The sequence below is a fragment of the Lontra canadensis genome, unplaced genomic scaffold (genome assembly GCF_010015895.1).
Source record: "Lontra canadensis isolate GAN:19392208 unplaced genomic scaffold, GSC_riverotter_1.0 scaffold63, whole genome shotgun sequence".
In the NCBI taxonomy this organism is placed as follows: Eukaryota; Metazoa; Chordata; class Mammalia; order Carnivora; family Mustelidae; genus Lontra; species Lontra canadensis.
The window spans coordinates 9,484,604-9,510,644 of NW_022631057.1; the positions used below are offsets into that span (position 1 = coordinate 9,484,604).

At 46.2% G+C, this 26,041-nt stretch overlaps 2 protein-coding genes across 5 annotated transcripts; both read right to left on the bottom strand.

The window, feature by feature from the left end:
• Nucleotides 1-118: 118 nt before the first annotated feature.
• ADIPOR1 (adiponectin receptor 1) lies at nucleotides 119-15,280 on the bottom strand. 4 transcript variants are annotated; one of them, XM_032878298.1, is made up of 8 exons: nucleotides 15,116-15,278; nucleotides 7,381-7,615; nucleotides 5,771-5,887; nucleotides 4,544-4,715; nucleotides 3,917-4,103; nucleotides 2,716-2,903; nucleotides 1,329-1,522; nucleotides 119-996 (listed from the first exon to the last, which is right to left on the bottom strand). In XM_032878298.1, the coding sequence occupies exons 2-8, from the start codon at nucleotides 7,519-7,521 to the stop codon at nucleotides 868-870; spliced, it is 1,128 nt and encodes a 375-aa protein (XP_032734189.1). In that variant the 5' UTR covers nucleotides 7,522-7,615; nucleotides 15,116-15,278; the 3' UTR covers nucleotides 119-867. The 4 variants fall into 4 exon arrangements, with proteins under 4 accessions (XP_032734189.1, XP_032734190.1, XP_032734191.1 ...); XM_032878299.1 differs by lacking the exon at nucleotides 15,116-15,278 and adding an exon at nucleotides 14,810-14,934; XM_032878300.1 differs by lacking the exon at nucleotides 15,116-15,278 and adding an exon at nucleotides 10,654-10,672.
• Nucleotides 15,281-18,524: 3,244 nt separating this feature from the next.
• Nucleotides 18,525-23,611, bottom strand: LOC116879812 (NADH-cytochrome b5 reductase 1). Its single transcript, XM_032878302.1, has 9 exons — nucleotides 23,563-23,611; nucleotides 23,104-23,253; nucleotides 22,909-22,981; nucleotides 22,348-22,454; nucleotides 21,979-22,108; nucleotides 21,196-21,279; nucleotides 20,216-20,301; nucleotides 19,662-19,761; nucleotides 18,525-19,339 (listed from the first exon to the last, which is right to left on the bottom strand). The coding sequence occupies exons 1-9, from the start codon at nucleotides 23,575-23,577 to the stop codon at nucleotides 19,167-19,169; spliced, it is 918 nt and encodes a 305-aa protein (XP_032734193.1). The 5' UTR covers nucleotides 23,578-23,611; the 3' UTR covers nucleotides 18,525-19,166.
• Between the last annotated feature and the right edge of the window lie 2,430 nt (nucleotides 23,612-26,041).

Consider the following 26,041-nt stretch of genomic DNA (forward strand, 5'->3'; position numbering starts at 1 on the left):
ATGCCAGCCTGTCAATCAATGACTATGATTCAAGTTTGTATCTCAGCAGAATCTGAAACTACGTTACTGGTTTTAATCCTCTGGAGTTGTGTACAGATAGTTGAGACCACACATGTTAAATCTTCGAATGCCGAGTGTCTTCTGTACTTTCTTTTATTATCATCATAGTCTTTGCATCAAGATACATAGCAATGATAGCAGGTTTCTTTTTAAAGCTTAGTATTAAATATTAAATATCTTTCCCCATTTTAATTTTACATTACTCTGCCAAGAAAAAAAAAAAATTAAAACTCAAGTTACTTGAAGCCTGGACACACTTCCATGATTAGCCGGGCTATGTAAAAGTTGGTGGCTTTGTTTTTCCTGCTGTAAAAGCAGATCCAGGCCCGAGAAAGATGGGACCAGGTTCTAATTGTTTTTGAAAAGTGTGCTACAAAAATGGATGGCCTGTTATAAGCCAGGTTACAAAGTAAGGATGGGGGTAAGGGAGGGATATTTTCCTCCAGAAAGAGAATTTCTGAAGAGTCCCAGTCCATCATTTTTTCCCAAAATGGTTGGAGGAGGGGTAAAATCTCAACATGAGCTTCGAAGTACTGTCTCTGTGAGGGGACGGTAGTTGCCTTGCCAACAAGGGGGAGCTGCTGAAGACGGGCATGGCTAAATTGGGCCATCCCCGCCCTCCTCAGCTAGGGAAATGGAAAGTATTGCCCAGTGGGTGTGAAAGTGGGCTGAAGCGTGGTTGGTACTGGATTCTCTAAGAGGTTTCTTCTAGAAACAGACAACTCAGACTCTTCCTCTCACGTCAACAAAGAAGTTATTTTTAAAAGCACTTGGGAAGTTCCTCCTCCACCCCTCAGGTAGGAAGGCTCAGAGAAGGGAGTCGTCAGTACAGCCGCCCTCTAGGCCGTAACGGAATTCTTGAAGGTTGGAGACCCCGTAGAAGTGGACAAAGGCTGCGGCCACCACCAGGACATGGAAAATCTGATGAGACTGGAACTGTAGGAATGACAAGAGAAGGGCCTTTAGGAGAGTGGCAAGGGGAGATCAGAAGTAAGTAGCAGGCATTTGCCTCTTTTAGTGTCTCCTTAAAAGTCTTTTTACATCATAAAAGTGATGTATTTATTGTAGAAAATTTTTTTATAAATCTTGTGAGAGATACATCAAAATGTTAATACTGGTTATTCCCCTGCCATTTCTCCCTGTGTATATACAGGTACCCCGAAACACTACACTACGCGGTCCCTGTGTTTCTTACGGCCTTGTACTCAGACCTTTAACTTTGGCTGGTCACTCACATCATAGGCCCCACTGGAAGAGTCCCTTCTTACCCATATGTCAAATTTCCCAGGAAAGAAACGCTCAGGAATTCGCGCAGCATAAAGGCCGGCTCCGGTGATGTACATCACAGCCATGAGGAAGAACCAGCCCATCTGGCCCACTGTGGTGGCCTTGACAAAGCCCTCAGCGATAGTAAAGTGCATGGTGGGCACAACACCACTCAAGCCAAGTCCCAGGAACACTCCTGAACAAAGCAGACATAAGATTGTCAAGGAAATAGCCACCACGTGGCAAGCACCACTGTCTTACTCTACAATTCAGATGTTTATTGTTACAATTAGCTATTTTCTGGTGAACAGGACATGTTTAGGAAACTCAACCACATGGCGGATAACAGACAGCAGACATTTCTTCAACATCCAGAATAGGAAGAAGGCTGTCTGTGTCCGTGCTAATCTAGCTATTACCTTTTAAGGAGCACTGAGAACAAACATCCGACATTCTTAATTATTTGTTAAGAAATGTGAAGGCTTGGCCAAAAGCCTATGTCAAACACCTCTCATGGCTGACTTGGATACAGAGCCTAAATGGCAAGGCTTCAGGTGGGTGGCTTCCAAGTCAGAGAGGAGCTGGGCAGCTTTTCCATTAAGTTCATAAAAAAATTAAGCAACGGGACTCTGACCTCTCCTGAGTAGACAGACATACCCAGATCAGAAGTTGTCAAGGCTCAGGGACACACAAGTCTGGTAAGAGGAAGGGAAGAATGGGTATTTGTCTCAACATCACTACCCTACACTTAACTGGAGGGCAGGGCTGACCTTCCGCATTTTTGTAGATGCCCTCGTTAAAGCACAATGCTGGCACACAGCTGGTGCCTCATGAATATTTAATTCTTTTAACTGAAGGTTTAAGACACAGCACATATTAAGAAGTCCAAAGGGCCTGAAAACTAGTGGTAACTAATGTGCTGCTGCAAAAATGAAGCTTAAAAGGAGAGTCCAGATGAGACAAGACAAAGATGTTTATGTTTGTAGCTGTTACAATAGTTGTGACCAGTGTTTATGCGCAAGGTGTGTTGTTTTTTTTTTTTTAATAATTCACCAAACCAAGCCTTCCATTCCCTTGCCTAGGACTCAGGTCACTAAAATGGCTCTGTATATTTTTTAACTTTCTCAAACCAAATTTGAGAGCAATCACTTCTATACTTACAGCGAATTGACCAGCTTGGTAGTTATCTGTTCTGCCGACATGCCACTCAAATACTATGAAACACGGGGGAGAACTGAACTTTGAAAATTCCTGGTGCTTTCCGAGTTCTAAACACAAATCAGGGCTTGGATGGGGTCCCCCAACTGCAAACCTTAGGGTCCAGGGTTAGGCCTATTAGACTCAAGGGCCAAATATAAATGAAGTTTACCTCTATGTCTTCCTACCCACCTGCTCTTGTCTGCCGGTGCTTAGGAGTGGCAAACCGGTCCCACTGTGCCACGATGATGGCAGAAATGCCCAGGACACAGACGATGGAGAGGTAGATGAGCCGTGGCTGTGGGGAGCAGTAGAAGGAGTAATAGAGCCAGGGGACAAAGCTCCCCATAATCAGTAGAGCAATCCCTGAATAATCCAGTCTAAAAAAAGAGCCATAAACATAAAATCAATCAGTGGGAGAAATGAAGAAATTCCATGGCTTGTTGAATTTGTTCTTTCTGTTCACCTGCTCCCAGATTTCAACAGCTCCACTCAGCCTCCCCTCATTTCCCATACAATCTATCCTGCATCCTGGATGAAAAACCCACCAGGTCAAGCGCGTCTATTTTGCAATGGAAAAGTTTCTAAGAATCCGGGATCCCAGGACTTCATCCCGTCCCTTAGAGGTGAGCAGCCCAATCTCCCCCTAGTGGAGACTTCAGTTTAGGAGTTCTGTCACTAGCTCATACCCAGCTTCCCATACACGAAGGGCTCTGAATGTTCTTCAGTTCTGATCACTTGAGTTCCTCAAACAAAACCTGTGAATTGGGAGTGCTCCTAAGACGTACTGTTGTGATTTAGTTGACTTTTTAAATGATGAAAATGTATTCCTGTTAATGGTGTTATGGGAAAGCCAAAATAACCCACTGCTGCCACCACCAAAACCAACAACAACAACCACCACAACAGCAAGCAAATAAACAGAATTCCAGGCACAGAGTTGGAGAATCTAAAAAGCATTAGAGGATGGACATCTGGGGCTTCCAGCAGTGCGTGGGCAGCAAAGATAAGGCCAGCTGGACGAGTGGGGAGAAGCATTATCGGCATGAAGCAGGAATACCTTATCATGCCCTGCTGTGGCTCAGGCCAACGGGAAGGTCAGATAGTACTGAGTACTTGGGCTCAAAGAGCAGCCCACTGGTACCCCAAATTTCATAAGCGATAGTACCATACAGGTAAAATCCATCTGTTGAGGAGGCTGCAGTGTATTTTTTCATGAAGGATTTAAGAGAAGAACTTCACCACCCAATTATAGCCACAAAATAGAAAGCCCTTCCTCTGCGACATCAGGGAACCTTTAGGAGTGACTGGACCTTTCAGCACCCGGTCAGCTCATATCACAAGACGTGACAGTAGTGTGTGGTCTTTCCGTACTGACGTTCTTTCAACTCACTTGGAAAAAGTCCGAGAGACTTTCTCTGAATGACAATAAACGGTGTGAAAGAGCCAGGAGAAACTGAGGCAGAGCACTGCACCCAAAAAGAACATTCCAAAAACCACCTTCTCCTGTAGAGGGGCCATGAAGTACATATTTGGTCTGAGCATGGTCAAGATTCCCAAAAAGAGAAACAGCACAAAACCTAGAGGAGGGAAAAGAAAAAAAAAAAAGCCTAAGACAGTACATGCACCTTGATGGTGTTAAATCAGCACTAAAACAAAAGAGTTCAGAACCGTGGTCTAAAATTTCAGGAGAAAATGGCACCAGTCATAGAAACTCAGACTAAAACAGCACTTTTTGAAATGCTGGCATTTTGTTTGCACAGTGGGAATTCATGAGATAGAAGCGACTGCCTCCACGGAGGACAGTTCTGCCAGGAATCCCAAAAGAACATCTAGTTCCAATTTCTTCTCCTGGTTCTAGGCCTTCCTTTTCTAGTCTCAAAGATCAGTGATCAAGGATCAATCAATCAGTCAGAACAACTTTGTTCTTTTCCTTCCCATGGACAAAGGCTATATAATCCCTCCTTTGGCATTTAAGGAGACCGAAACATTGGATTTCTTCCCTGCCCCAATCACTCACCAAGCAGATGGGTCCAGATGTTGCCAGTTTCTGTATGGATGCGGAAAATACTCTTGAAGCAAGCCCGGAAGGAGGGCATAGGTGGTCTATGGCCATGTAGCAAGTAGTCATTGTCCTTCAGCCAATCAGGGAGTACGTCATATGGGATGACCCTCCAACGTCCTTCCCAGACCTGGAATATATACACTCTAAGAAGGGCCCTAAAGAATGGTAGTTTCCACAAGGACAAGGGAATCAGCCTGGACTTGCAGATATCCAAGACACAGTACGAACGAGCCCATCACAGTACTGTATATCTTGACCAATTTTCGCTAATGCCTTTGTTCTTGTGTCATGTTAGTTTATCTGGATATACTTTAGATAAATGTATCTCAATCTTGAAAAAAAATATGGCAGGACCCTCTTTAAGCTACTTGAAATTAAATAAGTACAATTAAGTAAAAATAGTGAATGAAAACAAAGAAATAGAAATTACATATAACGGTTTCAAAAACATACATTTTATCCCTCCTTTGCCCCTCTAATCCAGAAGATTCTATTTGCCCCCTGCTCAACCCTCTCCCCCCAGTAGATTCTAAGTCCTTTCTAGGTTGGGACTATGTCTTTATAGAGCAGGGGTTCTTAACCCAGGACACACAGACAATGGATAGAATCCAGGGAGGGGTGGAAATCCAGATGGAAAAAAATGATCTTTCATTTTCACTCACCTCTACCTGGAATCTAACACTCCTTTCAATTATAAATGTGACCAAAAGCACAGTAGTGCTAGAACCTGTGACTGTCACCCATGGAAATGGGAGAGAATTTCATACACTAGTTTTGCAAATATCAAAATATTGTTACTCTTCACTGCTTAGAAGTATAAATTTTAATAAAATACATTATCACTTGTCATTAATGCATATCTAATGTGTGCATAAAAGGAGCCCACATTAAAATTTTGGAATTTTTAAAAATTAGAAAATTCTAACAATTGCCAAAGGGATCCATAGCCAAAAAGAAAGAAAAAAAAAAAAAAAGCTAAGAACTTCTGTTTTAGAATATATTCTGAGCACTGCCTAACACAGTAGGTAGTAAAAATGTAGCTACCCTTCCCCTTGATATCCTTCACCCTAAGTAAAGACAAACCCACAAGAGGGAGTAAAAGTTCTTCAGTCCAATGCCAGCTGGGAGCATCCCGGGGAAGCCCACTGCTCTTGTTCCAGGACGGAAGCTACTGGGCTGTACCTTATACACAAACTCCTCCATCTTCTCCATGGCATGGTGGGCCTGCAGGGGAAGCGTCAGTACCCGCACCTCCTCCTCCTCTTCCTGGGGCACCGGGCATGCTTGCTCTTCTTCAGCCTACAGGGATGAAAAATACGCAAAAACCAATCCTAAGGGCCGTCTCATAAACTCTGCTAGTCCAGATCAGAAAGATCCAGAGAAACCCAAACTCAACACTTCCTCCCTGGCCACACTCCTACACATAGGACCTTGTGGCTTTTTCTCCAAAAGCATGAGAGATAATGAGTTTATAACACGTAGCTCAAGCTTGTTAATACTTTGCAAGTGCTGGAGTAAGCGCTCGATTCTGCACCCAGGAGGTAGATGGGATAGGGGCTGACGTGGAAGGGATACGGGACTGCCACGCCAGTCCTAAATGTTCTTTAAGTTTGGAGGCTCCTCCTCCTCTCGGACAGTGGTTCTCAACTGTCCCCAATTTCCCAAATATCTCTCTATTCCAGACCACCAAATTCTCGAAACTATGGAAGAGACAGAGTCTCAGAGATTCCCTTAAGAATTTAAATCTGTTTATAGTTCCCGGTTCACAGACTCTGGGGATTATATCGTGACTGTAACTTTGTCTTCCCTGCAGCTCCCAAGGGTCTCAGGGCCTCCAGACTGGTTCTGTAGAAAGCAGCAGCGCTGAGTCCTATGCCCCAAGGAGCCTTGACACAAAGTGTGCACACGGGAGAGCACTTCCCTTTCAAGGAGAGAGACTTTTCTCTCAGTCCCAAGGCTCTAAACCATGGAGATGAAGAGCCGGGCGGTTTGGCTCCTTCTCCTTCTCTCTCCTGTTGATGGTCCCTGGGAAACAAATGGTCCCTCTTAAATTTTGTGGTACAGATGTCTGCTTGCCTGCCCCAATATCCATTCTCTCTCTCTCTTCCTCAGTAACAAAGTCCTTGGTTTTACTCAGGGTGGCAATGTTCCTGTAATTTTACTCAGGCCCAAAGAAGAGACTACTTTGCCTATATTCCACTGCAGCCGAATATAACTGTGTAATGAAGTTCTAGCCTATGGGATGTAAGTGGAAGGGTTGTGAGGTACTTCCAGAAAGGGTGGGCCCTTCTCTTTCCCCTTCCTCTTCTCTGGTGGCTTGTAGGGGAGTGTGATGGGTAACACTGACAATGGAGGAGGGGAGCAAGACGGGGCCTGACTGGAGTGGAGCCTCTGTTATCAGCCTGGGATGGATTACTTCTAAAATTCTTTTACATGAGACACACCATCTTGTCAAGACTACAGGGGTTTTTGTCTGTTATATGAAGCCAAACCTAATCCTAACTGATGCTGCATTCATTCACAGGAATTTACTAATTACTTACTGGACTTCAGGCCTTGTGTTAAGTCCTGGGGTTATAAAGATGAGTGAACTTGCAAAAGCTTACTGTGGGAAAAGGATACAAATAAGTAAGATACATGTAATGTAGTATGATAAGCCTGGGATAGAGATATTCCCAGGGTGCTATGGTTCCTCCTTTGGGGAAAGAGGTGAGATCTTAGAAAAATGGATACTGACACAGGCCTAATGAGAAGTTCTGATCAAGGCAATGACTCCTGGGAAGACAACTTACTTTGGTTGGGTTGGCAATTACCCGTTTGCCCTTCTCTTCTAGCAGGGGTCCCAGTTCAGCCAGCTCCACCGTGTCCGTTTCCCTGTTACTGGCCGGAGCTCCATTGCCCTGTGCCACCACAGATCCTCTGTGAGAAGACATCTGGCTGGTACCCCAAAACCCTGCAGCTTCAGCTTGGGGAAAGGCTGGGGTCTCTCAGCCCCAGGGGGCAGAGATCTCCCTGTGATGGTGAACACTGAAAGCAAACACAAACAAGAAGGGTATTGGCAACTGATTCCTCTTCCACTTTCATGACCACGAGTCAACCCTGAATAAGACACAGCTAATCAGCTGACACCCTATCTCCAATTCTGAAGTCTAGGTGATTGCTAAATTAAAATCTATTCCTTGTTTTTCCTCTTCAATGTTAATCTTGACTCAGAACTTCACTAATCTTTTTTTTGTTTTAATTTTTTGTTTATTTATTTGACAGAGATCACAAGTAGGCAGAGAGGCAAGCGGGGGTGGGGGTGGGGAAGCAGGCTCCCTGCTGAGCGGAGAGCCCATTGCAGGGCTTGATCCCAAGACCCTGGGATCATGACCTGAGCTGAAGGCAGAGGCTTTAACCCACTGAGCCACACAGTGCCCCAGAACTTCACTAATCTTACAGATAAGGCTGAAAATATAACATCTGATTGGTTGTCTTCAAAGGATCTGTGGTTATTGTACCAAACTGTCACCACAGAAAACCAGTGACTCACCCTCAACCACCCCTTGCCACAGGTGTGGAGCCCATTTAATGAGAAGAGACTAACCTACCATTCCCAAAGCTATTCTGCTCAAGAAAGGCTTGGCTCTGAGAATGAAGAGCAAAAATAGGAGGCCAGGCCCTAGCTGTAATTGCAGCTGACCCTTCAAAAACACAGGCTTGAACTGCGAGGGTCCACCTATATGCAGATTTTCTTCAAGACATATATGTTCAGTACTGTAAATATATTTTCTCTTCCTTAGGATTTTCTTAAGTTTCTTTTTTCTAGCTTTATTGTAAGAATACAGAATGTAATACATGTAACATACAAAATATGTGTTCATCAACTGTTTATGTTATTGGTAAGACTTCTGGTTAACAGTTTGCTGTTAGGAGTTAACTTCTGGGAAGTCCAAAGTTATCTGAGGATTTTCAACTGTGTGGGGATCACTGCCCCTAACCTCTGTGTTGTTCAAGGGTCAACTGTATTTCAAGACCACCCAAGCTTGAAACAAATCAAATGCCAACTGAACTCGGGTGGGCTTTTTCTACAAATGCTCTGCCAAGTATGCATCACATGCAGAAGGAACCTGATTGTGAGCCAGATGTTCAGTGGTTAATTTCTCTGCAATGTCTACTAATTCTGTAGTATGATAATAGCCTGGGTTCAACACGTGGATAACAAGCTTTCATCATAATCTCTCCTTAAAGCAAGCAATAACTTACCTGGGACCAGGAAGTTGAAGACAAGGAGGCAGCCCCAGCCTTGCCCTTTGCCAAACACATACCAAACAGCCAGCTCAGCAAGTGCTTGTCACAAACACCGTAGCTCATAATCTAAGCCCCACTCAAATTAGTTTTTCAGAAACTAGAGACAAGTACACAAATCCTTAAGGAAAACCAGAGAAACCTAGAAGTCAGTTTTCTAGGAAAAACTTCTACTACTTGAGGTTTTCCTGAGCTGGACTTCAGGCAGTGGTCTTTCCATCAGGTCTCAGGGAGATGAAAATAATATTGAAAAGAGAGGAAAAGTGTCCGAAGATATTCACCATTTTGTATATTACTAGCCCTCCACCCAAAAGAAAGGAGTTTATTACTCATAGCAACACTAATGACCAGAATATTAGCATTTTTATGCACTGGCTATCTGAACCCAATGACCACAGGGCAATGCAGAGAGGTCAAGTAGCACCTGCACGGGGAGTGGGCTGCATTACCAGAGAGGAAATGGAAGCTTAGGGAACCCAAACCTTTTATAATAGGCAGTAACCATGATTGCTCATGAGACAGACACTCCCACTGCTGTTCACTACATAAACATATTTGATAGCTCATACCAGTTCTCTTTTTATCCAAGACTAATTACAGTTCCTTCTCAGGGATTATAATTGGATATAAGTAGTCAGATGAGGGCAGTCCTTAAGTTTCAAAAGTCATGCTATGCTCAACTCACAAGCACATCTGAAAGCAACAGGCAAATCTGGTTCAAGAGCAAATAGTAACTCACTGCACAACAGACTTTTACACGGTATCGACACATGGACAGTTCTTCTTCCTTCAAATGGGCGAGATTCTGACAAGACAGATGCCAGCCCACAGTCAAAGCCAACAACTGAGCCTAAGGAGAACAGGCAACTGGAGGCCCCTGAAAACCTTAGGAAATAGGCAATCCCCATAAGAAACACTGGGAAATCTTTTTCAACGGGTTGACCACAAAACAAATTTCCTTAGAGTGAAGTACTACTGAATTAACAACTTTACTAAGAAATAATTTATACTAGAGAAACAAAGAAAAGCTTTCCACACTTCGGACAAGCCTGAATTGGGAGCATACACTTATGTATGCTTATCTTATCTTATGCTTATCTTATGCTTATCACTTATCTTATGCTTATGGGGCTTTCTCCTTTTCCCCCAGAGTAAGCTGAAATATTCACGAGTATTTAACAAATACATTTAGCACTAGCACCCTAAGGCGTTCTAAGGTATTGTGCAAAATACATAGCTGAACAAATGTCATCAAAGGATGGCCTGACGTCACTTGTAATATGTACAGAGTCAGTGATACAATTTCACAGTCCCAGGAGCGCAGCGGGCAGGGGAGAACTCATAACCTAGAATGGTCACATGCTAAATTCAATTATTTCGAATGCTGTGTCACTATTTCACTAGTGGCAATGAGACTGACAGAGTCAAAGTGTAAGTTGGGCAGTTAGGGTCAGAGATCCAATGCAGAATCCAGCTTGGTATTCTTACTGATTTCCTCATTTGATCTGCAAAGTTTTTATGCCCTCAAGTCTAGTGTTCTCCTAGGATGATCTCTTTCTCTTGGCCATCATGTCTTTTCCCTTTCAGTCCAAATCACTGTCTGTTAATTCTTCTGATGCCCGCCAGCTCCTCTATCCCTAACTCCTACACCTCCCCTCAGCATTGACTTCTAGGCCCGGTCACTACACCTAACAGACATCCCAATGAACTCACAAATCAGCCACCAGCTATGACTCAGCATACAAGATATGGCATCATGCATCATGTAAAGTACATGCAATGGAGGTCAATGGAAATCATGTCATCATAGTGAGCAAAGTCCATTGTCTAGTTTGGTCTTCTAAACTGTAGCAACACAGAGACAGGAAAGGGAGAGATAGGGATCGGAGGTCCGGCAAGAGAGAAGACCAAATAATACTGGGACCTGGAAATATAACTTGACAGGGTGACCAGTCACAAACAACTGGGAATTATTACAAGCAAGCCTTTTTGTATTCTATAAAACCAGCATAAACCCGTATGGTGTTAAGACCAATTCTGGGAGCGCTCAGGAGAGCCAAACATACTTCAACTTTCTGCCACCTTTCTATATCCTTAGTATTTTAGAGGAAACACATTTCCCCTCAAACTCACCACACCCAGTGTGTAACAAATTATAACTGGGCCAAACTCCACTGAGTGCATTTTTTATGGGATTTCTTCAATTCAAGCTAATAAAAATCTTTACCATTAAGCTTTCCAACTGGATAAATCTATGATCTTAAAAGAAAAGAGCTGTGGAGGCAGGGAGGTGTTTGTGCTCCTATAAATAAGATAATCCTCTGCCACACTTGAGGAAAGAACTGATTCTTAATCACCAGCCAGTTAGCCAGACAGTTTACTTCCCTCACAGTTTCTGGAGACATTTATTCTGAGAACCAGTTCCTAAGTTTTCCAAGCACACTCCTTCCGTGGGGTCAAAGGCATCAAGCTTCTTCTGCAAATTTTTAAGCCGGGGTTTTTGGACTCTTAGAGATTCTGTGGGTAGGCATGGGTAGGCTCTAACTATGCCTGCCTGACTCTATCATTCCAAAGCAAGATTAGTTTAGCAGTAAAGTCAAAGAACGCGGCCATCTTCACTACATCTGCTCTGTTAGGGGACATGGCTTCATAGCACTGCTAGGGGAAAATGAGTAAAGGCGAAGACCCATGTTTGAAAATTACCAAACTGCAGCAGCGGGCCTTAGCATTCTCACTGGATGCTAAGTGTCATAGACGTAGTGTCTGAAGTGGAAAATCACACTCTAACCTCCCTTGTAGCTTTTCTCCAGCTACCCCAACAGAAGACTTTTCGATCCTACAGACAGAAAAGATTTTTTTTTATATATTTTATTTACTTATTTGACAGAGAGAGACAGCGAGAGAGGGAACACAAGCAGGGGGAGTGGGAGAAGGAGGAGCAGGCTTCCTGCTGAGCAGGGAGCTCGATGAGGGGCTCAATCCCAGGACCCTCGAATCATGACCTGAGCTGAAGGCAGATGCTTAATGACTGAGCCACCCAGGCACCACCAGACAGATAAGCTTTTCAAATGCCATGACCCCATCCCCACATATTTTTAAAAAATTAAAAATTAAAGAAAATACCCAGGCTGACGATGGAGTTTCATGCCAGTCCCTGTTTTTAATATTTGGCTTTTAGACATACAGTCAGTATAGTTCTACATCAGAGTGGTCACGTTACACTGTGCACCTCAGAAACCCCATCTAGGTGCATGCCTAAAAGCCAATCAGTTGGAACTGGTTTGCCTACAGGGCACTTTCAAGGATCACTTCCATTGAAGATAGTTACAAACTTTATAAACACTAATCACGCCCCCAACATTACTGAGCAGGAATCACGCCCCCAACATTACTGAGCAGGAAAAGGGAATTAACTTTGAGAATGGTGAGAGGAACAAAGTTTGGTGGGTGATATTAGAGACAAATGGACGTCAAGGACAAAATGTAATGACTTTGATAAGTACCAGTACCAGAAAAAAACAATAGCAACACCATAATTAATAAAGCTTCTGGGTTTGAACATGACTGTTTAGTTCACCAGTGCAATCACACATAGATGGGGCAGGATAATACAGAAAGGTTTTTTTTTTTTTTAAAGATTTTATTTATTTATTTGAGAGAGAGAGCATGCATGAGTAGGGAGAGAGGCAGAGGGAGAAGCAGGAGCAGGGGTAGGGGCAGAGGGGCTGCAGGGCTCTATCCCTGGACCCTGAAATCATAACCTGAGCCAAACACAACCTGAGATCATGACATGAGCCAAAGGCAGCTGCTTAACCAAATGAGCCACCCAGGTGCCCCTACAGTAAGAGTGCTGAAGAGTTCACTTTGGGGCGCCTGGGTGGCTCAGTCGTTAAGTGTCTGCCTTTGGCTCAGGTCACGATCCTGGGGTCCTGGGATCGAGCCCCGCTTCTGGCTCCTTGCTCAGCGGAAAGCCTGCTTCTCCCTCTCCCACTTCCCCTTGCTTGTGTTCCCTCTCTCCCTGTGTCTCTGTCAAATAAACAGAATCTTTAAAAAAAAAAAGAGTTCAGTTTGGCTTTATATTACAGGGGTCAAAGGAAATTTCCTAGGGAAATAGAGAAGAAACTTAACTGGCCTAGAAAGAAACACAAATTCTATTCTTCATCCATCTGACAATACCTACTGATTGTTTGCAGTGTACGTGGCATTGTGGCTACAGAGATAAGGCAAAGAATTAGCAGTATGACATGGTTGCTGGCCTCTATTTTAAGAGGGGGGCAATAACTTTCTTCTACTAACATCACTACAGAGCTAAATGCCATTAAATGCTGGAGGAATTCAGAAAAAAAGCTCAATTTTAGTTGGGGGGCACCTGGGTGGCTCAGTGGGTTAAAGCCTCTGCCTTTGGCTCAGGTCATGATCCTAGGGTCCTGGGATGGAGCCCCGCATCGGGCTCTCTGCTCAGCAGGGAGCCTGCTTCCTCCTCTTTCTCTGCCTGCTTCTCTGCCTGCTTGTGATTTCTGTCAAATAAATAAATAAAATCTTTAAAAAAAAAAAAAAGCTCAATTTTAGTTGGAATGACCAGGAAAGGTTTTGTGGAAGATTTTAAGGAAGTATCTTGATAGGTAAAATGGAAGTAGTGCCCATTCTAGAAGTGTACATAGCATGAACCAAGGCAGGCTTGAGAGAACACAGTCCCCAGGGCAGTGAATAATCCACTTTTCCATAAGGGACTCTTCCACAGATAAAATGAGGCCAGACTTTAAGAAACTGAAGACAGCCTAAAAGCCTACTTAAGGTGGAATCCTTTATCCATTAGCAATGGTGAGACTAGCGATGCTTTCCTACTTGCAGGCAAAGTGGTCATTTATTTTTAAATCCCTTGGGAATCATGTAATTTTGTGGCCACTGAGAACAGAAGGCTTTCATATTCTATTCCACAATCAGGTATGGTTTTGTGGTGGTCTACCCGAAGAAGGACCCTCACACACCACAGTTTTTCAGAAAATTGATTCCCCAAGTACCAACTGCTATAGGGGAACATAGAAGTTACTCCGGAAATAAATTTAGTGGCTGCAAGCTGGAAATGGCTACCCTGTCAGGGCAATCTACTTAGCAGCTCCCAGTCTACATTCCTGGTGCTGTACAGATGCTCTAAAATATCAGCAACAACAGTTGCACCCTAACAGGTGACCCAGCCCCTAGCAAGAGAGAAAGGCAGTGAACAACCCCACTAGGACTTCACATTAGAAAAGAACCAGCCATTATGGTGTTAACTTAATTAACATCAGCAGCCTATATATTCCCTGCTGTTTTCTCGCCAGTCTTCTAAATACTTGGGGGAAATAGTATGGTTAATCTGGGAAAGTAGTATGTAGGCCTCCTATTGCTCCCCGCTCCTGAAATTGTAGAAACTGAAATTCGCCGCCTCAGTTTCCCAGTAGCCTGAGAAGTACCAGAAACTGAGGGGAAGCATTCATCTATTTTATTTTCTTAAAAGCCAAAGGCTTGAAGACCCAAAATCTCACACGTAAGATAGTACACATCAATGTGAAATTTCTGACGTAAGAAAATTCCATTTTTCTCCCAAACAGTTTCGATTTTGCTCACGTTCCAGCTTTTGGGATTACCTTAAATAAAGGTAAATCGTCCACTAATCTCACTTTCTCCCCCCGCCTCCCACCCCGTCGAGGTGGGCACACTGTCACAGTCTGATCTGCCAAAGACTTGTGATGGAGGACCCTTGGGGCTGCCCCTGTCACCAAAGGCTGAGAGAGGCGCTTCTGCGACCCAGGCCCACACCCCCATTCCCCACTTGCCTCGCGCAGCGGCCTTGGGACCCGGCTTAGCTCTGGCCTAGCCGGTCCCGATACGATCCCCGGGCCGGGATCCCGACGTCTCAACCCCGTGCCAGGGCTGGGAAAACTCAGCACTCACCAGGACTGTTGGCAGCCGGGGGGTTAAGCCGAGAACTAGCAGCCCACCCGCCCTTTGACTGCCGTGGAGGCCGCCCGGGAGGCGGCGCGCAGTGGGAGGGGCCGGAAATGTTTACAACCCCGACCGCCGAGCAGCCGGGAGGAGCTGCCGGCTCCGGGGTGGGGGAACTCGAGACCCTCGCTTGTCTGGGCGGGTCAGCCCCACGGGCTGTCCCCGCCTCAGGTCTGGGTCGAGGCTCCCGGGGGTCCCAGTGCTGCGGCCCATCCTCGCCCACCCGCTCGCCGCGGCAGCCCCGGGGGAACTTACGGCCGGCGGGCGGGCTCTGCTGGGGGCCGCCGTCCCCCGCGCTACATCCCGCGGCGCTGGAGGCGGCCTGCGGCCGAGGGGCCCCGGATCTTCAGCGCCCTCCTCGCGCCGGAAGGGGCGCGCGACCACACAGCGTCACCTCCGCGGCCGCGTCACCTCCTCTCAGGCGCTCCCTCCCCTACTGCCAGGCATTCCTCCCGCAGTCCCAATCACTGGCCCTGTCCCCTAGGCCACGCCTCCCGAGAGCGGAGTGCCGCCCCCTCTGACTCGGTCCCGCCCCCTCCGCGGCAGGCACCACCTTCGAGGCGCAATTTCCCGCGGCAGGCCCCGCCCCTTCTCTCTGTTCCAATGGTAAACTCCGCCTCTCCAGACCCTGCGAGGACCACACCCCCGAGTTACCAACTCCAGCGCTGGATGGGAAGGAATTTCAGGGATTTAGACGGAACCCAGCGAAGGAACGCCGAATTCCCTACCATGCACCTTGTCTTCTAAATTGGGAAATTCTCTCTACTTCATCTATTACCAACGCCAGTGTTTTTTATCTCTACAACACTTAGTTCCTTCTTCATTCCCACCGTCCCTTTCTCCCCTCCCCGAATGTTTCTTGAAGTGCCTATCGTGCAAGGCACTGGGCTAGACTTTTAAGTTTTGACTCCTGTTACTTCTTTTCAGAAACAGCGGGGCTGTTTTCTAACTAGTCCTGCTTGAGAACTCTCTGCTGCAGCTCCCTGCTCCCATATCGCAGCCAGAAGGGTGGTCCCAGAGTGCTTGTCTGGGAGACAATTGGGTGGTGCAGCCCTCATATGAATCACAGAACACAGAAACTTTGAGGAACTGACAATTTTCTCAATTCTCCCAAGGATGGTATATAGCTAGTGCTATCCTACATGCTGAGAGAGAAGGCAGTTTATTATATTCTTACATGGATGGCTCAGGGCACTGGGATTAATTCTTTTGGTGTTGGTTAAAAGAGACTCAGGAGTCACATAGAACCAAGCTTCTGACCCTGGCCAGCCTATGATTTTGAGTACATTACTGATCAAGAGAATGATCTCATCTGAAAAATGCGAATAAAACAGTGGTGTTTCAGGGGCACCTGGCTGGCTCAGTCATGGAGCACATGACTCTTGATCTCTGGGTTGTGAGTTTGAGCCCCATGTTGGGTATAGAGAGTATATTTATTATTTAAAAATAATAAGTATGTATTTATTAAAATATTGCATTTATTATTTATAAATAAAATGGTATTATTAAAAATAATAAAAAATAAAAATGTACAAAATAAGTCATAAAATCTTTTAAAAAAGCATTAGCTCACTGAATCTTTGTCAAGATTAAGTGATAATTTATGCAGGTTCTTAGTGTGATGGCTGGCAAATGCTTCATAAAAGTTAGCTATTATGAGTTGCTCACTGTATAAAACCCTTAGAAACTTCCATTGTCCACAGAATTGAGTTTTAAATTTCATTTTTTAAATTATTTATTTGTTTGACAGACAGAGATCACAAGTGGGCAGAGAGGCAAGCAAGCAGAGAGGGAAGAGGAAGCAGAGACTCCCTGCTGAGCGGTGCTCAATCCCAGAACCTGGAGATCAGGACCGGAGTCGAAGGGAGAGGCTTAACCCACTGAGCCACCCAGGTATCTGAGCTCTAAGCTTCTTTAGTGTGACATTACAAAGGCCTCTATCAGCTGGCTCTCACCTACTCTCAGGATTCATCTTGCTCTACTTTCCCTCTGGCATTTGGGCCTCGATGAATTTCTAGTTCTCCAAATATGGACTTTTCTTTCATTTCTCTAGGCTTTTGCAAATGTTGATCCTTCTGCCGGATTGCCCTTCCTCTCATTCTCTGCTGTAAGACCAAAGCAATTTACAATACCCAGTCCTGGGTTTGGCTTTGGACTGAGACAATGCCAGGTGCCCATTCTGGCTCTGCCAGCCACTGACCGACCAACTGTATGACCTTTGGCAAAAACTTAATCTTAGACTCACAGGATTATCACAAGGATTAAATTATACAGGTGAGTATTTAGCACAGCATGTATTAAATGGCTAACTCAAAAATGTTAGTTCTTGGGACACCTGGGTGGCTGTTTGTTAAGCAGCTGCCTTTGGCTCAGGTCGTGATCCCAGGGTCCTGGGATAGAGTCCCACATCCGGCTCCTGGCTCAGCAGAGAGCCTGCTTCTCCCTCCCACTCTGTCTGCTGCTCTCCCTGCTTGTACTCTCCCTCTCTGTTAAATGAATAAATAAAATCTTTAAAAAAATGTTAGTTCTCTCTCCTACTCTGAATCTTTTCCCAACCCTTCCCATCTGCATCTTGTATCTCTACTATACTGTTAATTACACAGCACACTGTGTTATAATTGTTTATCACTTGTCTCTCTTACTCTAGACTGAGTTCTTTGGGGGTCTAAGACCAACCTTGGTCAGAATTGTATCCTCAGGAACTAGCACACTGCTTGGCTGGTGGCAGGTCCTTAATAAATGTTTCTATGTTGAGTGAATGAGGCAGAAACCCATATAAGACAAGGAATGGTGAGCTCTTGTGTGGGAAATTCTCTTTGTTGGGCTGCTTCACTATTTGAGCCTAACAATCAATGCAAGATCTTTGTTTTTGGAGGTGAGGTAAACAAGTGTGTCTTGTGGGGCACAGTGGCCTACACATTCTAGTTGATCATGAAATGTTTGATGGCATACTAGTAACAGCATTCACTGATGACTCCACTTTATGGAGGGGTGAATTCTGTGAGTCCCACAAGTCTTTCTCCTGGGGCCCCAGGGAAAGCAACACATATTCCATGCAGAGAAGCAATGTCGACCTTCCTCCTGGGATTGATTCACTGTTCTGTCCCACTGGGACTAACAAAGAAGATCTGAGGAAGCTGCCGGGGTCCAACCCTGGGAGAAGGGCAGTCAGGACAGATGGGCCTGGGGGAGGCCAACTCTTTCCAGGCACCAACAAGTCTGTCTGGGGCTGGTGATATCAGGTTACTATTTAAAGGAGAAAGTGTCTCTTCCAAATAGAAAGACAATACTTTAGTTTGCTTGCCAGGTACCCTAAGATAGAAGTATGGTGAAGGAAGGGGAAGGGTGGGCCAAGAGAAGGCAGGGAAAGAGTGGCCAAACCAAGGGACCACTGTGATCATATCTGGGTTCAGAAAGCATCCCTTCTGACTTGTGTTCTCCTCCCCCACCCATAAAAGCCTCCAGGGAGAAGCCAAGCTTCTGGCTCTGCTGCGGCACCTGTTTGTTAAGCCTGAGTTGGTGGCCGGTCAGATTTCAGCACATGGCTCTACCGCTCAAAGGTTCTCTGGAAGGCCTGGGAGAAATTCTGTGCTGGGAAAGGCTTCCTCCCAGGATTCCCAGGCATGAAAAGCCTTAAAAACAAGGACACCAAACACAACAACCCTTTAGGTATAACACAGGGGCCTGAGCCCCATTTATTTGCATAGCCAGAGGTTTCTGCCACAAGCGGCTGCCTTAGACTGTGGGTAGCCATCTCCTTCCAGCCTGGGCAGGGGCAGGGAGAGACAGACACACACATACATTATTTCAGATTCCCTTTTCTGAGGTCTAAAGAAATCATTTCCTCCTTTCCTGCAATCGCTATGAGACTATGTAAGGCCGCTCAATTTGCACTCACACGTGCAGAATCTGCTTGGGTTCAGCACCAAATATTAAGTAAAACCCATGACACAGATTGTTCCTTTCATCACAGACACCCAGTGTGATGCTATCAAGGAACTAGCTAGTCTTGGGACGAATGCACATGCTTCCTTCTTTCTGACCTGTGGAAGAAACTGCTCTGTGGGCCTGACCTGGACCTTCTATCACAGGGAGATCTGGGGGGCCTTCCAGGGAACTACTCAGCCCTGGCCCTCCTCCATGGCTACAAGGATGTTGTCCCTGCAGGTAGCATCCAGATTTCTGCTGCAGAGTAAGACAAGAAGGCTGATACTGTCAAGAAAGCAATCTGGGACTTAGAGCATTTGAGTACTGACTGAGGACAACTGCAGGGACCAGGGAAACAGCACCATGGAGAGCAGGATGCTCAGTAGGTGAATCGCATCTTTTGGGAGTAGCCCAGTTTGTCCAGGTTGGGATGGCAGGCCAGCTGCACCATCGGGGGTGGCCCACAGAGCAGCAGTAGCACGTCGTCACCTGGGGCGGGCAGATGCTCCTGGATCATGTCTGCCGTCACAAAGCCCTTGCTGTAGGCCCAACCTGAAATACAAAGGCAAGAGGAGGGCAGACACTACAGACTCAGGCTGGCAAGGGGGTCGGGGGCCAGAGGGTGGGGAGGGGTGAGTCCTGGGTAAAGCCTCTTGAGAAGGGATCAAGTTGTAGCAGTAGCTCGGTGGGTATACTGAGCCTGCTTCAGGTTCACAGCCATCCCTGCCACTACCCCCCGGAAACAGGAACCAGAAAGAAAGGGCTCCAGTAGAGGCACTAAGTCTGTGCCCTCACACTTGGGAGTTTGGTGATATCAGGCAGGGTTGGTTTAACTAAAATCCCCAGGGGGATGTCCAGAAATGGGGCAGGGTACCTTCTGGGGGGTGATCCAGGGTAAACCATAGCTTAAAGCGATTGGGATATCGGGCCTGCAGCTCCTCCAGGTCCTCCCGCAAGATTATGTCCTTTTCAGTCTGAAAGGGGAAGCCAAGACTTTAGGAACCTCCTTAGGCGTGTGTGAAAGAAGTTCTTTGCTATAACAACTTTCCAACCAGGATGAAAACAAAAAGCTGAAGTTCTAGGGAAGAAGCAAGGCGTTTAGAGAGGTAGCATGTGGGGAAGGAGAGGGGAGTAGCCCTCACTTACACAGGAATAAAAATGGAATATTTAACAAAGGAAATTCAAGAAGCAGCTTTCTACACTTAGAACTAGGTTCTTTGTACATTTTATTTTCATTTTACCTTGGGGGCCAGGGAAGGTGTTTGGCTCAGTGCTTTGTCCTCCTTGTGGCAGGAGAGGGTCCTCTCCCTTGAAGGGGGGTCCTTGGGTAGAGGCCACAATTGGCACTGGACCGGCTGTGCCTGCCCCGGTCACCTCTCAGCCTCTACCACAACTTAGAAGACTGAGGCCTGACAAAAGTAAACCAACCTGGTTGGCAAAAAGCAGACAGCATTGGGTTGGATCATCAGGATCTTTCAGGATGGCCCGGATCAGCTGTAGCATGGGGGTGATTCCTGCCGACAGACAGCCCACGATGAGATGAGATGGCCGCAGCCCCTCCACCGTCCCCACACCTTAGCTGATCAACCTTTCATTTTCATTCTACTCCTTCACCGCTCCGCTCCATCTTCCTTTAGTACCTGAATCCTCTGTCTTGCTGTGTGTCCTGCAGCACTGACATTCCGGGGCAGACATGCCCTTGACCCCACACTCAACTTTGTACCCGGTAGGTGAACTGTGGTCAGGTTCACTATTCACATAAGATTATACTGTTAAAATCCTACTCAGGAACCCATCTCAGACTCTTCCTCTGAAAATCTATTAGAGGAGTACCTACTGATTCAATGTTGAAGTTTTGGGAACACCGGGCTTGTGGGTAGAGAGCATTTGCTTTGGAACTGGACAGAGCTAGATACTAATCCTGCCCTTGCCCATTGTTATTTAGCCCTGTGGAGACCATTCGATCTCTCTGAACCTCCAATGTTCTCATCTGTAAGTGGGGAAGACTGGTACTTACTTCATAGATACACATATAAGGTGACTGGCATCATGTCTAATATTGAGAAATGTCCAGTGTTTGTTCATTTTCTTTCTTCTTGACTACCCTATTTCTAGCTGCTTCTCCATTCTCACCTAAAGATTATTAGTTTCATTCAACTGGAAGTCTTGGGAGAGCCCACATGATTTATTTCTCATTCTATTTGTTAATTATTATTATTATTATTAGTTTTTGCTTTCTACCAAAAATTATGCTTTTTTTTTTTTCTGATACTGGGGAGTTCTAGGCATTGCCAAGAACCCCCTGATTAACATCTTGACTATGATTATCAAACCTTCTAAGAGTCACCTGGGTGTTATAGCAACAATTAACAATGGTGGGAGAAAACAGCCCCTCAAGTGACAGATACCTGTTCCGCCAGCAATCATCCCCAGTTTCTTCACCACTTGGGTTTCCGGTGGAGACTTTTTGTTTGGCTGAATGCTAAAATTCCCTGAAAAGTTAAGTGAAGAGAGGGTAGAAGAAAAAAGTCAATACTGGGAAATAAGAAAACAAACACAGAACTGAAAACATGTCCCAGGCCAGTTTAGCAGCTGCTACGAAATTGGATCCTGCAGCTTGGGTGGGTGGAGGTTTGATCTGAGCAGCCCTGACAATAATATACTTGAGGGACAATGGGGCCAGGACTATCTGTCCCATATTATTAAGTCTCAGTTTAGGGCCACACAGTGAGTCATTAGCTGCTTCTGGCAGAGGGTCACTCCCTGGTGAGGTCGACAGGCATGGGGCCAGGTGGTAATCTGTTTTCCTAAGTGGCACAGAGCAGCTCTGGAGGCTTGCTAGTGCACACAGCTGTTCCCATGGGCAGGGATGAAAAATAGCTATCTCCAGCTATCTGAACTGCTCAGCCCGAGAAGTGAATCTCTTGAGGGCGGGAAACAGAGACATGGGTTTGCTTTAGGCATCTCCACAGCAGTCATGGCTGGTGAATTCGAGGGGCTAGGGAACCGATCCCTGGGGCAAATGGAGCTGAGAAATATGCCTATCCTATCAGTGCTGTGTTTAAAGGAAGGGCGGCTCAGGGCCTTCCCCATGGGTGCACATACACGCATGCGCACAGCCGCACAGTGCCAAGAGGACTATGGGCACTGGAGAAGCCGGAGACAGGCTTAGGGAGGAGAGAGGCCATTACCTTTTCCAGTGTAAGTGAGCAACCCGCTTGGCCCTCGAAATTCCATCACATCCCCAATCTTCAGGCTATTCAGGTATTGAGACATCTTCCCTCCCTCAGGAAATTTGGGGTGCACACCTTTCATGTAGACCTGGTAAAGGAGGATGGAACATATTTTATTTGGAATGTCACTGACTTCTGAGCCGCCCGCTGGAGGATCCTCCCTGAAGCTGGGGCAGGAATTATGCACGTGCTATCTTCCCCAGTCCACATACTTTCATCATATGCCCAAAGGACACATGTCTCCTGCTATCAAACAACTCCTGAAAGTTTACAAATGCCAGAGAGAGAAGGATAAGGAGCTCCTGGGGCTCCTTCCCACCCCCTTACCTTGATGACAAGATCCACGTAGCCTTGGTCCTCGTCACTGGTGACAGGAGTGTATGGCCTGATGACCAGGCTGCCATCGATCCGCGCAGAGAGGTAGACATGTTTGCCTGGGGACCACGTGGGGAGCTACATAAAGGCTACTTGTATGTGAGCGGCATTCCTGTTATCTTTCAAAATACTTAAGGAGTTTTGAGAGAATAAGGATGTCTTGCTTCCTAGCATGGTTCCAATGAGCTACCAGGCATGAGGTGACTCTTTGGGCCACCAGTTGTATCCCTCATAAGCCCCCCATTGGAGAAACTCATCACTTACTGCCAGGAAGGGCAGGTGAACTGAGGGTCTGGGCAGTGAGAAAAAAATTAGTGTTTGCTCAGGGGGAGGTATAAACAAATCCTGCAGGGAGGAGGAAGAACTGGTGTGTGAAGGATGCTGGGGGCACAGAAGCCACACCCTGGAGTGGTCCAAGGGTCAGTGGTACCTGATGCATGCAGAACTGGGTGGGGAACGGGAATTCCCCTGTTAGGATACCAGGGAAAGGAGCCCACTCCACACTTTCCTTACCCACAGGCAGCCCCAGAATGTGGTGGGCGGTGGGCAGGGCAAAGCGGAATCTCTTGGTGTTGTGGCTCACAGTCTGGAGGGGATGCATGACACACGAGTTTCACCAGGCAGGTCTGGTGCTGCGAAGTCCCCTGGGACATCCCAACCACAGTGGATGGTCCACCCTCTACCCAGGTTCCTTCCTTCACAACTTACCGTCTTGTCTAGAAGTCGCAGCAGGTATTTCTCATTGGGATCCAAGAGAGTGACCTTTGGCCGGCGGGACCTCCGAACCAAGTAGGAGCCCAGAGCCAGGCCCAGCAGAGTCAGCAGCCCCACCCCCAGGGAGGCCAGCAGGACTGGGCTCTGTGGGTAGAGGAGGCAGCGTGACCATCATGCTGGGGAAGAGCCGGGGAGTGCGTGATGACTGCCCCGTACGACCAGCCACCCCAGGGATAGCGATCCCGAGCTCCAGCGCGGGAGCCTGTCCGGGCCAGAAGGGTAACCTCAGCAGGGTCCCGAGCCCGACTGCGCGGTACCGGGACCCTGGCATCCTGGGTAGGTGCAGCGCCCTACAGGGCGGGGTTGGCGGCGAGACCCCCTGGTCCGGAGCGGAGTTCCCAGAACCAGATGGGGCGGAGTCCCCTGGTGCAGGTCAGCGAGCAAGGGTCTCACCGGCTGGAAGCCCATTTCCGCGAACCGTGTCCTCCGCCGCCAGGCCCGCGGACAGATCCCACAATGCGTCGCGGGGCGGGCAGGAGGCGGGGCCCGGTGAGGGCGGGGCCTGGTGGGGGCGGGGCGTTCTGGCGGGCGGGGTGGCTCTGCGCTCTACCCCTTTGCTCCCAGACTCGGGGCCGCGGGGCATGGATTAATCCAAGATTTTTTAAGACCGCAGCTCCATTCCTCTTTCCCCTCCCTAGCCTTCCGTCCCTACCACTTCGATCCACTCTTCCCGAACAAGATGGGAGACCCGTCAAATGTAGAACCACACCAAGGGTGGGGAGGATTGGAAAAACGGAGTCTGCGGAAACTAAACAGAAAGTTGTCTGGCATTGAGCCAGAGATGGGCCCACAGTCGAGAAAGAAAGGCTGAAATTAATTACCTTAGTTTTCCAACAGAATGAATTGCAACAGAATTGCACAGTCTGGTGGGAGTTCATTCAGGAATGAACCGTGTGGCATTGCAACTTCATTTCCCGGGCCCCCTTGACTGGTTATGCTTATAAGCGCCAGGCCATCTGGGCCGCTCAGTAGCTTCCTTTGGGTCCAAATCCAGCTTGTCCTGATCGGGGTTCTCCTATCCTCAGGGTCAAAGTCTTGGAATTTGGAGGCTGACTGTACTGGATAAGAATCTCGCCTCTAGCACGTCCGGGTTCTGTGACCTTATTTAACTTCTCTGGGATTCCTCGTCTATAAATGGATATATACTACCATCTGTCTAGTCCATAAGGTTGTTGTGAGGCTTGAATGAGATATGTGCCTAGTGTACTACCTGTTAGAGCAAAATACTTGACAGATGTCAGCTGCTATCATGGCTCAGAAGATAGCACTGATAGGGTTTTAGAACTGAGCTCTGTTAGCAGCAAAATGGGACAAGAGGAGTCAGAAATAGATGCTGAGAGCCCCTGGATGCCAAGATGGCCATTCTTTCTCCTATACAGTTTCCCAAGCAGACTGACATTTGCCCTTGGTTTCTTCTGAGGTCTCTGACGTGGGCTGGTAGATACACATCTTCCTGTATTTTCCCAAGGTCTTATCTCTGTGTGTTTGTTTCCTAATCTCCTCTCCTTATAAAGCCATTGGTTGTATTGGAATAGGTCCCACCCTACTGACCCCTTTAAAGTCTCTATCTCCAAGACGGGTGCCTCCTTAGCGCAGTAGGCAGCGCGTCAGTCTCATAAAGTCTCTATCTCCATACGAGACTCTTAGTCTCAGGAGATAAACTGAGGGTTGCTGGAGTGGAGGGGGTGGGAGGGGTGGGGTGGCTAGGTGATGGATATTGAGGAGGGTATGTGTTATGGTGAGCACTGTGTATTGTGTAAGACTGATCAATCACAGACCTGTACCCTGAAACAAATAATACATTATACGTTAATAATAAGAAAAATAAAAAAAAATAAAGACTATCTTCGAATACAATTACATTCTGAGGCTAGGGGCTAGGACTTCAATATATGAATTTTGAGGGGGCTGGTGACACAATTCAGGCCATAAAAAAGGGTGCTATTTTAAATGCCATTGCTTCTTAAAATTTTGATTTCTAATTGTACATTATTAGATAGAAATAGATTGATTTCTATGTGTTGACCTTGTATCCTGTGATCTTGCTAAACTCATTCACTAGTTCTAAGGGTTTTGTTTTGTTTTTTTTTGTTTATGGTAGATTTCTTGGAATTTTCCATACAATCATGTCATCTGTGAATAGAGATAGTTTTGTTTCTTCCTTTCAGTCTATATGCCTTTTCTTTTCCTTGCCTTATCGAACAGACTAGTACTTCCAGTACTAGTACTGCCTTGTTCCCGATCTTAGGGAGAAAGTACTCAGTCACCATTAAGTGTGGTGGTAGGTGTAGGTGTTTGTTTTGTAGCTGCCCTTTATGAGGCTGAGGAAGCTCTCCTCTACTCCTAGTTTTCTAAGAGTTTTTATCTTGCATAGATGCTGAACCTTGCCAAATGTTTTATTCTATATCAATTGATATGATCATCTTTACATTATAATATAGTGGATTATGTTGGTTTTTTTGTTGTTAATATTGAACCAGTATTGCTTTCCAAGGATAAGCCCCTCTTGTTTCTGGTGCACTGTTCTTTTTATGTATTATTGTATTTGATTAATATTTTGTTGATAATTTTTAAACCATATTCATGAGAGATAGTGCTCTGTAGTTTTTTACTTCCTGTACTGTCTCTGTCTGGTTTACATTTTTAAAATGCATTGTTTGAATCAGAATCCAAATAAGGTCTTCACACTGAAATATGTTTACATCTCTTAGGTATTTTTAAAGGCATAGATTTCTCCTCCATCTCTCTCTCTCTCTCTCGCCTTTTTTTCCCCTCTTACAAATTTATTTACTGACAAAACAAGGCTATACTCCTAACACTATAATAACTTACTTGTAGAAGGTATTTGAGGTCCAGTATCTAAAAAGCACAG